A 16,356-nucleotide genomic window follows, 5' to 3' on the forward strand; every position below is an offset into this window, starting at 1 on the left:
ATCATCATCAATCATGTCCTTGTTGTTGTTGTTGTTGTTGTTGTTGTTGTTGTTGTTGTTGTTGTTTTTGTTTGTTATCCATTTTCGATTGGATTTTCAACCAGTCACATTATACACCATGTCACTATGATGACTGACTGAACAGTAGCAGCAAAGGTTTTCAAAAATGTCCCTTTTTTCATTTGATTTTTTTGCCACTTGAAACTTTTGGCTGGATTGGAAAAATACCGGCTTTTTTCCCGAAGAAAAAATGGGGAGGGGGAATTTTTTTCGGGTTCCAAAAGTTGACTTGGTGTTTGTTTTTGGTCGGTCGTCGTAGTCGTTTTCGAGATGGAGGGAAATGATGGACGAGATCTTTATTAACCCGATAGTATACCGATAGTTAGTTTTGATAATCCATGATCATTCCATCATCATCATCATCATTTTGGCCCTGATCTTTTTGTGAATAAAATGAATGATTCGGTTATTATTATTACCGGACTTTTGACTCTCTCTCTCTTTTGTTTCTCCACTATATCAACAATATCGGGTATGAAAAAAATGGTAAATGATATATGACCAATTAACTTTCGTTTGTTTGAAAAAACAAAAATTTTTTCCTATTACTTTTACACGATGATAAAGTTTTCTAACTGCTTGAAAAAAAAAATATTCGGCAGTGGTAGCTGATGATGATGATGATGATGAAAAGTGATTTATCATTCTCAATCATCATCATCATCGAAGAATCATTATCAATTTCTACTGTTCCTATGAGTAAAACTAGTGGTTAATATTTGCAAAAAAAAAATTTCGAGAACCAAGAATCCAATAGATATATGTGTTGAGGCAAATTTGAAAAACATTAAAATTAATCGCCACCGATAAAAAAGAAAGAAAAAGTTTATTTGCTTTTTTTTTTGACAAAACATTATTGGCATTACCATTCTTCATCAGTGTGTGTGTGAATGATTCGTTTGTACTTGAATTCGGGTTTTTTCACTGTTTTTTTTGGTTAAATGATAAATTATCTTGTTGCACACAATCAGTTTTTTCCCTATGGTTGTTGTTGGGGAGTATAAACCAAAAATTATGATTCATATTTTTTTGTTGAAAATCAATCAAATCAAACCAGAAAGAAGCAATCATTTACCAATATGAACGTTTTTTTTAAACACTTGTCTTTCACAATGGGCGTTTTTTTCAGTGCTTTGGAAAAAAAGGTTTTTCAACCAAAAAAAAGTTGCACTCGGTAATTGCATCATCAAATTGATGTTTGATGATCAGAAAATTCAAAAAAAAAAAAAAAAATCAAAGATCGAATCCAATGATGATTGTATTTGTTAGATTAGCCGTAAACAACCACAACAAACAAACAATCAATAACGATGATCATTTTATCATCATTATCATTACCATCAAACAACAACAACAACAACAATTTCAATGATGATAATGATAATAATTAGTAATTTTTCCATAAGCGTGACATGCTAATATTAAACAAACAAAAAAAAATATCCAATTTTTCATTGAAAAATAATCATACATTACCCAAACACACACACACACACAGAGAGAAGCAATATTTCAAACATTTGAAACAATGTAACCAAAATTTTGATTATGATTATTGATGATAATGATAATGATGATGATTATTAGGATTTTAAATAACCAAATAACAATCATTTGAAAGTGATAAATTGATATTTATTTTAGTTTTTCGATCGAAAAATATATTTTATTGCAATGATGATGATGATGATGGTCATGTGACCTTTTTTTTGTTCACCTTTCCCCTTCGCTGTCATCATACAAAATGCCAGGTGAAATTTTACTAAATTGGAAAAAAAAATCATTTACCATAAATAAGGTCTACTACTACTGCTGCTACTAATTAACCATCGAAGATTCAATCGAATGGAAAAAATAATTTTTCGATTAATCAAACTGATTTCTTTTCATTTCATTTTCTGGTTAATTTGATTATCGATTTCTCTCTCTCTCCTGTTCAAGTATTTCACTATGATAATATCCATTAATTTCATCGTCGTCATAATGTTGAAAATGGTTTGGTAGTTTGGTCGTTGATGACCAATATTTTTTCCCTTTTTCTGTATCGATTTCGATTCAGTTAGGTTTTTTCTTCCTTCTCATCGGCCAAATCATTTATTTGCCGCTATATTTTCAAGATAAAACCATAAAATCATCATCAACAACGACATTAACATTTTATTCTTGCTGACATTTGTTGGTTTGGTTTGTTTTTTTTGGGGTTCAATTTTCATTCACAAGTTTTAGTGATTGAATTGGGTGAGCAATGAAGCTCATCGTCATCATCATCATAATCATAATAATAATCATCATAATCATCATCAATGAAAAATCATTGTCGGTATTTAATCATCATTAAAATAAATGACTTTGAAAGAATCATAGCACCAATATAATATAATGAAATAAAGAAAATCATCAAAAATCACCGAAAAACATCATCTTTGATAAATCTGAGGATTTTTTTCCGTTGATTTCTTTGATTTTCTTCAATTTTTCAAGCCAAAAACTGAAAATCCAAGAAAAAAATTGCTTCCAAACAGATTTTTTTCTTCTTATTTCGTTTCTTGCTATGTACATTTGCAAAATGATTCTCGGTAAAAACATTTCCGTTTCCCGTTTTTATTTCAATTCAATCTTCCATTCAATTGCAAAGTGTAATTTCCATTTGGAATTTTTCCTTTTTAATCAAAAATAATGATAATGATGATGATGATAATAATAATAATGATAGCTGATCGGATTTCTTCGGAACAACAACAACAACAACAGAATATTCTTTATTTATTCGGGTTATACTAAGAATCATGAATTTTTTTTCAATTTCAAATTTCTACAATTTGGAATGATTCATATTTCAAACTTTTTTTGAAAAAAAGTTACCAGGCAATGATGATGATGATCATCATCATTTGCTTTGTTTCCGGTTACCATGGCGAGTCCAGTTTCTGTTTTATTTCCGTTTATAAATCCTTTCTTCTTAATTTCATTCATTCATTATTGATGATGAATTTGATTTCAAATTACAATTTTAAATATATCGAAATTCGAAATTCAGCAACAAAGAAAAAGAAAATTATCTTAATGGAAATGGTCATTATCCACAACAACAAGAAACATCAACAACAAGATCAATCTAAACGCGGAATTGAAAGAAAAAAATTCCAGTAAAAAGTTGTGAATAACCATGTATCAATCGTCATGTTGGTGGTCAAAAAATCCAACCAAAAACAAAACCAACAACGATAATAATAATGATCTTATGTTTCATTCTCTCTCTCTCTCTCTCTCTCTCTCTCTCTCTCTCTCTCTCTCTCTCTCTCTCTCTCTCTCTCTCTCTCTCTCTCTCTCTCTCTCTCTCTCTCTCTCTCTCTCTCTCTCTCTCTCTCTCTCTCTCTCTCTCTCTCTCTCTCTCTCTCTCTGTGATGATGATGATAATAATGATTCAGAATGTTTTAAATGTTTTACATCTTTGATTACAATTCTTTTGGTTTGATCCATTATAATTGTTTTATTTTTTTTTTCAACAATGTTTGCATTTGGTTGTTGCTAACGAAAATTCATTCATTCATTCAAAAAAAAAAAAAAAAAAAAAAACACAAACCTTTGGCTGTGTATACGTTTGATTCGAAAAAGAAGGCTGCAAATTTCCTGATTTAACCCTATGTTCATTTATCATTACCACCACCACCATACCATACCGTGATAATTATTTTGAAAGCCATCCAGAGAAAAACAAAAACAACAAAAGAAAAAAATCAATTTTCCCTTTTTTTCACTCTGTTTTTTTTTTTTTTGATGATAGCATCTTTTTTTTCTTGAATTTCACTTGGTTCCCAAAAAACACTGTATTTTGAACAACAAAAAAATCTGACAGCCAACGTATTTTTTCCACTATGTCAACCTTATTTTTCTTCGCAATCCATCCATCCTTTTTCCCTCTCTCTCTCTCTCTCTCTCTCTCTCTCTCTCTCTCTCTCTCTGGAATACCGGTTTCATTTCATTTCACTTTGATTAATTGAACACACCGACACCGAGAGTGAGACTATATTTTTTTCAATCTTTCAAGTGAACCAAAAAAAAACACTGAAAATCTTTTTGTGATACCCGGTTTCGGTTGATTTCCAAACAATTTTTCTTCTTCTTCATTGTCGGTACATATCTTGACATTACCATCATCATCATCATCATTCGGTAATACCCGGCATGATTGAATATTGTTTGGTGTTGGCGTGTGCGGAACGTGTTTGATCATGTCTCATGTCAGTCAGTCATTCAGTCATTCAATTTTCACTTTTTTTAGTTTTCCCCTCCAATACTGGAGGGGGAAAAAAATTTCAACCATTTTCCAAGCAACCAAATGAATTCTATGGATGTTTAATGTAGGAAAATTTTTTTTGAAAATCGAAAATTTTTGACGCCCTTATTTATTGATGTTATCACACACACCGAAACACACATCATTGAAATGAATCTGGAAAATTGTTTTCGATACGGTTTTTTTTTCGTTCGTTCGTTCGTTTGCCATGTTGTTGATGATGATGATGATGGTTGAATGATCTTCTTCTTCGGCATCCTGATACAATTACGCCCATCACAGTTATTTTTCGGTAATTCTTTTGCTCGTTTTGGTGTGAGTGTGTGTGTGTGTGTGTGTATGTGTGTTTACTGATCCATTTATTCCAGATGAATTTTTTTTTCTTGGTTTGGTTTTTCGATTTTCGGTTTGGTTTTTTTCACTGTTGTTGTTGTTGTTGAATGTTGACGAAACAAAAATCTCAACAACAACAAGGAGAAGAAAATATCGATACGAAGAAAATGAATAGTGATCCAAAATGATGATGATGAAAAGAAGTAGAAAAAAATATCGCTAATGGACCATTACACATTTGAGAGAGAAAGAAAGAAAGAATTTTTTTGGGCTACGTTAAGTAATGAAAATGAATGCAGCAGCAGCAGAAAAAAATGAATTGATTTCATCGTCAACAACAAAAACAACAACAAATCTAATCGCGGTATAGGATATTACCGGTCCGGTTTCATTCAAAGAGAGAGAGAGAGAGAGAGAGAGAGAGAGACCTGAAAATGATCTTGCCGGTTTTTATGGTATTCTGGTATTTCGTATTTATCGAGAAAAAATAAGGCAAAAAAAATGAGAACCTCATGACTAATGATGTTGATTTTTTTTGGTCATTTTGGTCATTTGTTCTACATTTATATCCGGTTTTTTCCCGCCCATCCCCTCGTTTGATGCTTCAATTTGGCTTTATGAAGGGTACTTGGCTTGTTCGTTTTTTCCCCTTCTTAGCCTTCTTCTCCTTCTCTGTCCACTTGATTTTCTAATGAAAATTTCATTTTTTTTTTTGGCCATATAAAGCCAATTGCTTTGGTCATCATCATCATCATTTTTGGTCTTAATGATCGTTCGATGATGGCCAGGATTTTTTTTCATTTTTCGTTGACGAATTTTCGTAGCCATCATTTTCATTTTCTCTTTCCATTATGTTTCCGGGAATTTTCTTTCCTTCAATTTTTTTTTCTTTAATTCATTGAATCATTATGGAATGGCCAATCATCATGAAATCATTTTTTTTTCTCTTTCTGGCCAAATTTTGTTTCAGAAACGGTACCCAACAACAACAACAACAACGACCAAATTGATGATGAAATAAATAAATAAATATTGATTAATGATGATCATCATTTGGAAAGGAAAGAAAAAAAAATCCTTCTTCTTGAATGAAACTTTCATTGCGTTGATTTTAGATCATAAAGAAAAATATTCTGGAAATTTATTTTTTGACAAAATCTTTACGGTTTTCAATTAATTAACATTTTGGTCACTTCAAAAAAATTTGTCACAATTTCTGTCGTTAATACGTTGTCTTTTTACTTCGAATAAATTTGTAGTGATGATGGGATTAAGGATCAAACATCATCATCATCATTAAAATGTTGTCAAATCTGTCAAAATAACCCTTCGTTGATTAGAAAAGCCACATTGAATTTGACTAAAATGAATGACTAAAAAAAGAAATAACGTCATCAATGAATTTTTCTTAAAGATCATCTTATTGATCATTATCAATGGATTTTTTTCTGATTGATATGATCAAAAAATGATTCAATTTCGATTTTTTTCCTTGAAGAAGAAGAAGAAGAAAAAAATCTTTACAAAATTCATTTCATTTTGATTGGATTTTCATTCGAAAAAGAAACGAGAAAAACGATACCGCGTTGAATTCATTGAATGAAATAAAAATGAAGGAAGAAGAAACGGAACCCAAATTCAATGGAAATTTTCTTTGAAAAACTAAATTCAATTGAATTGAATTCAATGAAAGAAAGAAAATGTGAACTAAAATGAAATGAATCGGAATGTATGAATCATACCATAGGCCATGTGTCTTTTGAATAATAATAAATCAAAACATTCAAAAAAAAAAAATAAAGGTGGTTATGCTGGTGGTGGTGGGCGACAAACCAACCGATTTTACGTAGAAATTCTTCCAGCATCCCTTTCCTACCACCACCACCACCACCATCGCCTTTTCTTTTGAATTTTATTCATTTTTTCGGAATTCATTGTACGAACCGAAAGACTTGAATAGAAAGAGAAAAAAACAAAAAACGGAAATTTCATTCAGTTAATTTAACTTTGATTGTTGATGATGATTTTGGTGAATGGTGTAGAATCAGTCGACTATGCAAACTGTGTATAAGAAAAAAAAAAGAAAGAAAAGATCGTCACCCTAGAATCAGAATCAGAATTCAAAACGACACAAAACCCCTTTTTTCCAGTTACTAACTGACTTGCTTTTATGAATTCAGAATTTGGATTTTCATCTTGTTTCTTTTCCTTTTATCAATTCAATTAGGATCACATCACATACACACACACACCACAGGATTTCCACATAGACAAACAACGAAAAGATTGCAGAAATCAGTGAAAAAAAAATCAAACTAGTTAGAATCCAATTGAAGAATCATTAAAACAAGTTTGTTTTATTTTCCTTTTGATAATAAAAAAAGAATTACAAACTGAATAATCAATTGGGCGAATGAAAACTCAATAAAAAAACACTGTATGGCGTCCGTTTGTCAGTGTGCAGATAGATTAACACGAAGGAATCTATAGAAATCAAGAATCAAAAATCATTTTCCTCAAGTAAAAAAAATAATGATAATAAACAAGTTAGATAAATAAACAAACTAACAAACTCAACTAACTAACAAACTAACTAACTAAAAATAATCTGAAAGAATTGATCATTTTTGTTTTCACATTGAATGAAATGATCCAGAATCTGAATTTGCCTTTCCTCGAATCTTTTTGAAGAGATTCTTTTCACTCACTCATCATTATTATGACGATCCACAAAAACTGATAAACAATTCTATTCACGGTTAAAGAATTTGAAGAAAAAGAAGAAGAAATTCATCAAATCAAACATATAGAGTGACCGGCCCCATGGCACTAACTTTGATTTCTTTTTTTTTCTTTGGTGATCATTTGCCATTCGATAAACACACAAAGACACACACACACACACACAACAATTGAAAATGGACAAAGATCGAAACTTTTCTAATGAGAAGGAATTTTTACTTGTTCAGAGTTTCTGTTTCGATAACAACAAAAATGATTCTTCTTCATTTCGGAATTAATTTTTGCTTCATTATTTTACAAATGCGAAAGTCAAGGGAAAGAAAGAAAAAACAAGCGAAAGAAAGAAAAAACAAACGTCCATTATTTGTTGATTCTATTTTAACAAACTTTTCTTTTCTTTTCTTCACTTTACTTTATCATCAAAAACATCATTATCAATTTTTTTTTCATTTCAATATTTTCCAAGTTCAAATTTTGAAATCATCATTATTTTTGGACCAGCATTGTTCCTTTTCATCAATGATCATCATCGTCATCATTAAGTAATTGTTCGGAAAATCTTTTCCTAAAAAAAAAATGTTGATGATGAAAAGTCATCATTCTTATCATCATCCAATTTTGTCAAAAAAAACTTGGACAATTAATGAAAAATTAAATAAAATACAATCTCTCTGCGTAGGTAGTGACCTAGGTAGAAAAAAAGTTTTTCTTTCTTTCCAATTTTAAATATTTTTATGAACAAAACTTTTCTTTTTCATTGATTTTGCAAATAAAAGTTTTGAAGAAAGAAAGAAAAAATATCTAAATCCACTATTGATTAAGAAAAGTTAAGTTTTTTCTCTATTTTTTTTGGCGAAAAAAAAGAAATCCTGTAAGATTCTGTAAGATTCTGGAAGAAATTCAGTTAATCCGTTTCGTTGTGATAAAAACTGATAAATTTTTACTGGAAAACAAAAAAAAAAAAAGTTTTGACCTGAAGAAATTTTCAAATTTTCAAATTCTCTACTTCAATTGAATTCGACACTTTATTTTTGTTTCACAAAAGAAATCTGTAACAATTTCTGAAATAACCGAAATCAATTTGCATCATTTTCGAAATGTATTTTCTCGTTCCAACACACATTTACAAACGAAAATTTCATTCCCATCATCATTTGGATCATTTCAAATGAATTGCAGCTTCAAGCTTGAATGAATAATGTTGATGTTTTTTGATGGTAATTTGTCCGTCACAATCATTGTAAATGATGATGATGATTACCATTTCAAGAAAATTCATTGCATTTCAAATTCAAGTATTTTTTTTCATTAACACTTTGTTGATGTATCCATTGAGTTTTGATTGGTAAAATTATTCTTCTTTTCTTTCTTTTTTGTTTCTTTGAAACAATTCGAGTAATTTGGATCGATTTATGCCGGCCGTTTGTCTTTTCTTTCTTCTTCTCTCATCTGGTGAATCGGTAATTTGAACGGGAAAAATATTTGAACAAACAAACTTGGAAACAATTGATACATTTTCCCGGCAAGATTGAAGCAAAACAACAACAACAAATTACCCTTAATGAGACCAAAGTATTTGTGGTGATGATGATGGTGGTGAAGAATGAAAAGCCGATGACAACCACCACAATATTATTGAATGAAAGAAATTCTTCAGTGTTAACACAAAGATGCGATTCTTGTTTCGATTTTTTTTTTTTGGTTGATCGACAAATATTCAATCAATCGATCGGTTTTTTTCCTATTATTCCGAGCATCAAACAGTGAAACAAAAAACCAAATAAGAAACAATCATTACGACGAATGATTTCGACAACCAGAAACCAGAGAAAACCAAACCAAACCAAAATGCAAGCACATTCGATTTCATTGATTTTTTTCTAGTTCTCGATTCTCTATTTCTTCACATTCTCAATTACTTTGCTGTTTTACCCGAAATGTATCCGGAAAAAAACTTGCCGGCAATAAATTGAATTTTTCTTGTTGTTGTTAAAATGTCCGGATATTTAAATTATGATGATAGAAGTGAAAACAATCTTTTTTTTCTCTTCTATTTAGTTACATCATTTCCGATTCTTGATAACTAATTTGTTTTTTCTTCTTCTTCTTCTTCTTTTCGGTTTGCTATTCTGTAACCGATTCTGTAAAAATTCCGAAAAAAATCGATTCAATGTAAAAAAGATTTCATGGAAATTTCTTTTTTTTTGTTTTGGTTTTCAAGAATATTTTTCTTTATTTTAAAATTCCATACAGGTTTTCTTTGATTCTTGATTCTTGATTCTCGAGCCCACAATTGTGTAAAGACCACAAAATTAACTTTTTTTTGCAATTTCCAAACATCAGGACATACATATTGTCTCAAGTCTAAAGTCGTTTATATTCGTTTTATTTTTTGGACAAGAGAAAGTGGAAGCTAAAGAAAATCTATGGCCAGATATTACATAGATTAATCTGGATTAAAGTTGTAAAGAATACTGGCTAGTTTTTTTTCAAGATTAGATTCATGATTCATTCATTTTGATTTTATTTTTTATTTTTTTGATTAAGGAAGCAGTGTGTTAAGCATCAATTTCATCATCATGATGTTATTACCCACCACTCGAATCTTTTCAAGAGAGAGAGAGAGAATCAGAGCAAGTTCATTTTTCTTCATTCAATGGACACAAAATACGTGCTTAATTGACGAAATTTGATCTTTCTTTTTTCTGCTCTCATTGAATGTTGTTTATTATTGTTTTTTTTGCTGGTTGATTCCTTCTTTTTGATGATGACTGAATATAATGATGATAATAATAATACCTCTCATTCATTCATTCACTCACTAATGTGACAAACGTGTTTCGATTCTCATCGTAGTCATCAAGAACTTCTTCATCGTAGCAGTGGTGGTGGTTTTTTTCAAATAAATAAAAAAAAAGTTTCAAACATCCCATCAAAAATGGATGGATTCTTTAGTCAATTTTTTTCCCTTTTTTTCATTATTGAGTTAACACCATGTATGTATCTCGGGAACACACTTGAAGAATATGGACAACATTCGTTTTTTCTTTTTCTGGCTATCCACTGGGTGACCATTATGGAAAATGGTAAATTAATTTTAATCCCAGCGAAAAGAAGTTTTTTTTTGGTGCTGTTGAAAAGAAGATGTTTGTTTTGTTTATTCAGGAATGAAAAATCGATGTGTTAGTAAGTGTTTATGTGAAAATGGTGATGCTTTTTAATTAAGTTGTTGTTGTTGTTGTTGTTGAAAATGGATCCTGTATATTTTTCAGGATTTTTGTTTCCCTGCACTGTTAAATTTGAGAGATAGAAAAAAATCATAAACTCATTGAATGTGTGAGTGATCAATCTGTATTAAGAAAAAAAGATTCCAAAATGATCCATGTGATTTATATCCACAAACAAATGATAAAAAGAATAAGTTTTTTTCTTCATATAAATTGCATTGAATCTAAGAAGTGATTCTTTAATCGTTATAGATAGAAAAACCGTGCCTGAATCAATATTCATTGGATTTCAGAAAGACAAAGTTGTTAGTTTGTTCAAATTTGACTTGATCAAACCCTTAACGATTAATAAATATTAATTATAATTAACAACATTGAATACGCGTTTGTTTTGCTGATTATTCACACACATATAATCATTTTTCATTCTGAATTTCTTTTAATTCATAATCACGTTTTCGAAGAAAGTCATCAAAGACAAATTTCATTTCATTTTTTTCTCCTTATTTTGTTTGCTCAATTTGTGTTTGCATTGTTCTGATTTCTCTACGATTCTTTTTCTGCCAATCCAGAAATCAAAACTGAATAGTTTTTCTTCGTTTCGATTGATGATGATGATCAATCGTGGTCATGACGCCAAACCAAAAATCGAACAACAAATTGAACTGACAGTTTTGTTGGTTGTACAATTTTTGATTTAATTTCAAAAATAAGAAAAAAAATTGTTCAAAAATTTTCATCCAATCCATTTCAATTCAATTCAATTCAGAGAAACACTTTTGATTTCAATCATTTCACTGAATGAATCTGAATCAAAAAAAAAAATCCTGTACGTACGTCATACACATACACACTGATTATTCAAATTTTGTTTGATCCAACATGGTTGGCGGTTTGGCTGTCAAAAAATGAAAATTTTTTTTTCTCTCTCTCTCTCGTTCATCGATACTAAATCGATATGTCTGATCCACCATTTTTGTTCAATGCAACATTTTTTTTGAGAAAAAAATGTTGAAAATCTGTGTTTTTTTTATGTGGCGGTGGTTTTTTTCTTTTTTTTGGTTTGGTTTAGCGAATCGTGTGGTTTTACAGTTTTGATTTTTTTTTTTTTTGATTTTTGATTTTTTCGATTGGCGCCGATTGCCATTGACAGGCAAATCAAGTGGTTATTGTAGGCAAATAAGCATGTATCATCATCATGGTTAACTTTTTTCTGGTTTTATTTTTCGGGCTTCAAATTTTCTCACTCACACACACACTGATGTGTCAAGATCAATCTTGTCAGATTTGTTTCGTTCGTTCAATCGATCGAATCGAATTATGATTTGATTCATAAAAAAAACCGAAAAATATTCTTCAAAATTACAAATATTCAAAAAGAAAAAAAATTGCTTGAAAGATTTTCCCTTTTTTGCAGAGAAAATTTCTCAGAAAATATTCTCATCAAGACTACCGGATCTTTTTCTTGTCTTGTTTTCTGCCATACACATCTCTGTCAATAATAATAATATCACGGGTTAATTAACAAAATGAGAAAAATTCTTGAAAACTTTTTTGGAAAGTGTGAATGTGTGTGTGTGTGTGTATCTTGAAATGAAGAAAATTGAATGACACATAACGAAAAAACGAAAAAAAATGAAATTCTTTGGTTGCCATCCCCATCATCATCCTCATATGATGACATTGATTAATTTTGAATCGAAGGAACGAAGAAAAATGAAAATTTTGACTTTCACTACCGCTACATTTACATTTACATTGTTGTTGCTGGTGAATATCTTTATTATTCATATTTTTTCATTCATTCATTTCGTTGCCATTACTTAATTAATTAATTGACAGCTTTTAAATGAAGTGTTGATGATGACGATCACGATCATTATTTTTCATTGAAAACTAGAGCTAGTTCATTGGATACATCCAGTTGCCATCAAATTTTTTTCTTTCCGCTGTTTTTTTTTCAAAACACTGAGTTACAGAGGAGAAAAAAAATTGTTTCAGATTGAATATCATTATACCAGCATGTCAGTTATGAATGAATGAAAAAGAACGGCATATATGAACGACATTCGAACCTTATCGATGACATCCTTCAGTTTTTTTTCCATCAGCAACTATTCTGGACCGGTTTTTTATCGCTATTTTTTTTGGGTTGTCGTTGTTGTTGACATTGCTTGAATTAGATTGATGATCAAGTAAACGATAATATTCAATCAATCATATTCAATTGAATTTCAATGAATTTTTGATAGAATTTGCTGTCATTTCTCTTTGAAAAAAAAACAGGAAAAGAGTTACACAACTCATCATCATTTGGATCGATAATCAACAACATCATAGAAAAAAATAAACATTTCTTGTCACCTTCTTTGCTTTGTTTCATCATCATATAACCATTGAATTTTTCTGCTGTTTGTTAAAAAGTTATCAATCGAACAGAATGAACGAAACAATCGATTGTCAATTCGATAGTAAACATTTGGATTATTGTTTGTTCGTTGTTGTTGTTGTTGTTGTTTGAGATTGATAAGAAATTTTCTCCGAAAAAAAAATTCAACAGCAAAAGAATATTTCTTTTGTTGTTGAAAAAAAATTCATCATCCAACAACAACAACAAGAGCTGTCATCATCATTATCATCATGTTTTTGTTCAAATTCTGTAATGACAACAGAATTTTTTTTTTCTTATATGATTATCATTTCCATTGTGTGTGTCAATTGGCTTACACTCGATATTGAATATTGTGATGGCGCGTCTAGCGCCAGCAGACTTTCTGGTGACATTTAGTCACCAGTGTTGTATATAATAGACGATGATTTGGTATAATAAAGCATTGTTGTTATTTTTGCCAACAGGCTTGTGTTATTATTATTTGATGTTCTTTCTGGTGTCAGGATGGATTTAACGAACATTCGTAGACAGATCCAGATTGTTTATGCGAGGGTTGCTTCAAGAACAGTAACGGCCTCTGATGGTACATCGGTCATGGAATTAGCCAACAAAATGGTTGATTTGGAAAAAGCTGGCGAATTAAAAACTGATGAAGATATTAAAAAATCGTCCAAGTGTCATGCTATGGTGGGCGAGATTTTGGATTTTCTGGATCGTGAACGTAATCGAAGTGCGATCAAATTAGAGAAGCTACAGCTTCGGTTCTCTGGGCGTCCGTCGGATTGGCCAAAATTCAAGGCTTTGTTACTGAAAACATTATCATCATGCCCATGGTCTGTCGAAGAAAAACATCTATTGTTGGAAAATGCTTTACCTGGCTATCTAAAACGGTATTTACCGACTTCGCTGACTGATGAAAGTTTTGACTGGGTAATAAATCATTTGTCGGATAAATTTGGTACAATGGACATGCAGATCAGCGAATGGTTTAGAAATTTATCGAATGTCAAATTCTCGCCATTTGCATCGGTTTCGGAGATAGCATTGAGATTGGATCGATTGATATTTCAAGCGAAAGAGTTGGGTGTTTCCCAGGATCAACTGAGATTACCGTTTATTGAAGCAATGAAGTCAGTGATCAGTTCACATAAACGATTGGAAACTGCCATTTTACCAGTGATTAATAAGCCTCCGTCAGAAATTATTGAAATTCTCAAACAATTAGCGGATGGTGAGTTAATTTTGGGATCGAGAAAACAATCATCAAGTATCAACAGTTTTGGGTGGCAACGACGTGATAGCTTTAGGAGAGAATCTGCTTGTATATTTTGCAACAAGGATGGTCATTTATCGTTTAAATGTAATATTGGTTCAGCTGAAAGTCGAAGAAATGTGGCTGTTAACAAAAGAATTTGCTTTCGTTGCCTGAAACCTGGTCATGTTGGTGTTAAATGTACATCGAAAATAAAGTGTAACAAGTGCAATGGCAGTCATTCATCGGCTTTGTGTTTAAAGAAACCAACTTTGCACAACATGGAATTGGACGACGAGGAAAGGTCATCTTCTAATCAACAACAAGAAGCAGCTATTAAAATGTTGAATTTAAACTAGAACGCCCTCTCGAGAATTTAATTATTGTTCCAATTAGTATTAATAAAATTGTTTGTAGAGCTGTGTATGATTCTGGTGCAACTAGTTCTTTTATTTCGTCTCGTAAATTGAAACAAGTGTCAAAAGAATGGTTGGTTCCGTGCTCTAATGTGATAAAATTGGGCAATGATTCTTCGTTCAAAAGTCTCGGGAGGGCTAAATTGTCATTGACTATTGGAAATGCGGTTAAATCGGTGGACATGATAGTGGTTAATCAACTGGCGCACGATGTTATGATTGGTTTGGATGTGATCAAAGAATTCGGTCTCGAACAGCGAAAAGACTTGAATGTCTATTTGGATGGAATTTGTATTACAGAAAATCGTGCTGATCGGAATTTAACAAAGCAGGTGTCGATAAATATGATGTCTGGATCGCCGTGTGATGGTGTCAAAAAGATATTGGACGAATTTAATCAACTTTTCAGTGGTTTGGGAAAAAATGGACGGATATGTCATAAAATCAATTTGGTTCAGGATAAGATTATTCGTCATAAACAACAAGATATACCAATTCATTGGAAAGAGCATGTAAAAAGTCATATCAACGAACTGATTGAACTTGACGTTATCGAAGAATCAACCAGTAACTACCGGTCAAGAATCGTGCCTATAAAGAAAAAAGATGGATCTTTGCGGATGGCCATCGATTATAGAGATTTAAATGCGATTACGAAAGCTGATGCTTTTCCAATGCCTATAATCAAGAATATTATCATCAGATTAGCTGGTGCTAAGATATTTTCGAAGATTGACCTGAAATCGGGTTATTATCAAATTTTAATGGATTCGAGTTCAAAGAAATTTACCGCATTCGCTTTCGAGAATAATTTATATCAATTCAAACGAATGCCATTCGGATTGGTATCGGCACCACAAACATTTCAACGTTTGATGGAAAGCCTTTTGGGACTAAAATATAAAAAACAAAACTTAAACACAATAATAATAAAAACAATATAACTTTAATATTAAAACTATTCTGGGTTAAGGTTAGTCATGAAAGTAACTCTTGATTTATATTAATCAAGAATGATTGTTAATATAATTAATTAATTGGATTAATCCTAATCCAATTCATAACATTTTCCCCACGAGAGGGACAGTGGACATGCAAATGAGAATGCTTTACTTTTGACCTTTGCAAAATCTCCCAAAAGTTTATAATATTGATAAGAACAGATGCAATAACTCGTGCTAGCTTAACCATGAAATCAGAATAGAAGTTGACTATTAAGATTCGCTTTGCTTCTGATTTGAAATGAACAATATCTCTCAAATTCAAACTTGTCTTAATTCTCGAACCTTTATCCTGCGTCTTAACTCTCGAACCTTTATCCTGCGTCTTATGAATAGCTACAAGTTGGTCACTAGAAGCATCAGTAGAATCATCATAACTTTGAATACATTCTTTTGATTGACCATCAGGTTCACTAACGGTTATTTGGACATCATCATTTACTAGACTGTTATCATTAACTAGACTATCAACAGGTTCTGAGACTTCTGAATACAAAATGATCACTGGATCTTTTTCAACAACTTGGACCTTAGAAATTTCTGTTTTTGTTTGATTAGGAACTGGAAAAGTCTTTGTTTCACTTGTAACAGGATCGAAATGTTTAGTCGATAGAACTTCGCTTGAAATCATTGTTG

The 16,356-nt window shown here is 31.1% G+C and overlaps 1 protein-coding gene across 1 annotated transcript; it reads left to right on the plus strand.

Annotated features, from left to right (window-relative positions):
* Positions 1–13,443: 13,443 nt before the first annotated feature.
* On the plus strand, positions 13,444–14,729 carry LOC113788964 (uncharacterized). Its single transcript, XM_027338441.2, has one exon. It carries the CDS (start codon positions 13,556–13,558, stop codon positions 14,660–14,662), a length of 1,107 nt encoding a protein of 368 aa, XP_027194242.2. The 5' UTR covers positions 13,444–13,555; the 3' UTR covers positions 14,663–14,729.
* Positions 14,730–16,356: the final 1,627 nt, after the last annotated feature.

Source organism: Dermatophagoides pteronyssinus, unplaced genomic scaffold (genome assembly GCF_027571235.1).
Source record: "Dermatophagoides pteronyssinus isolate colony J.1.1.1.1 unplaced genomic scaffold, Derpt_VIB-CSIC_2022.12 sq0003, whole genome shotgun sequence".
NCBI lineage: Eukaryota > Metazoa > Arthropoda > Arachnida > Sarcoptiformes > Pyroglyphidae > Dermatophagoides > Dermatophagoides pteronyssinus.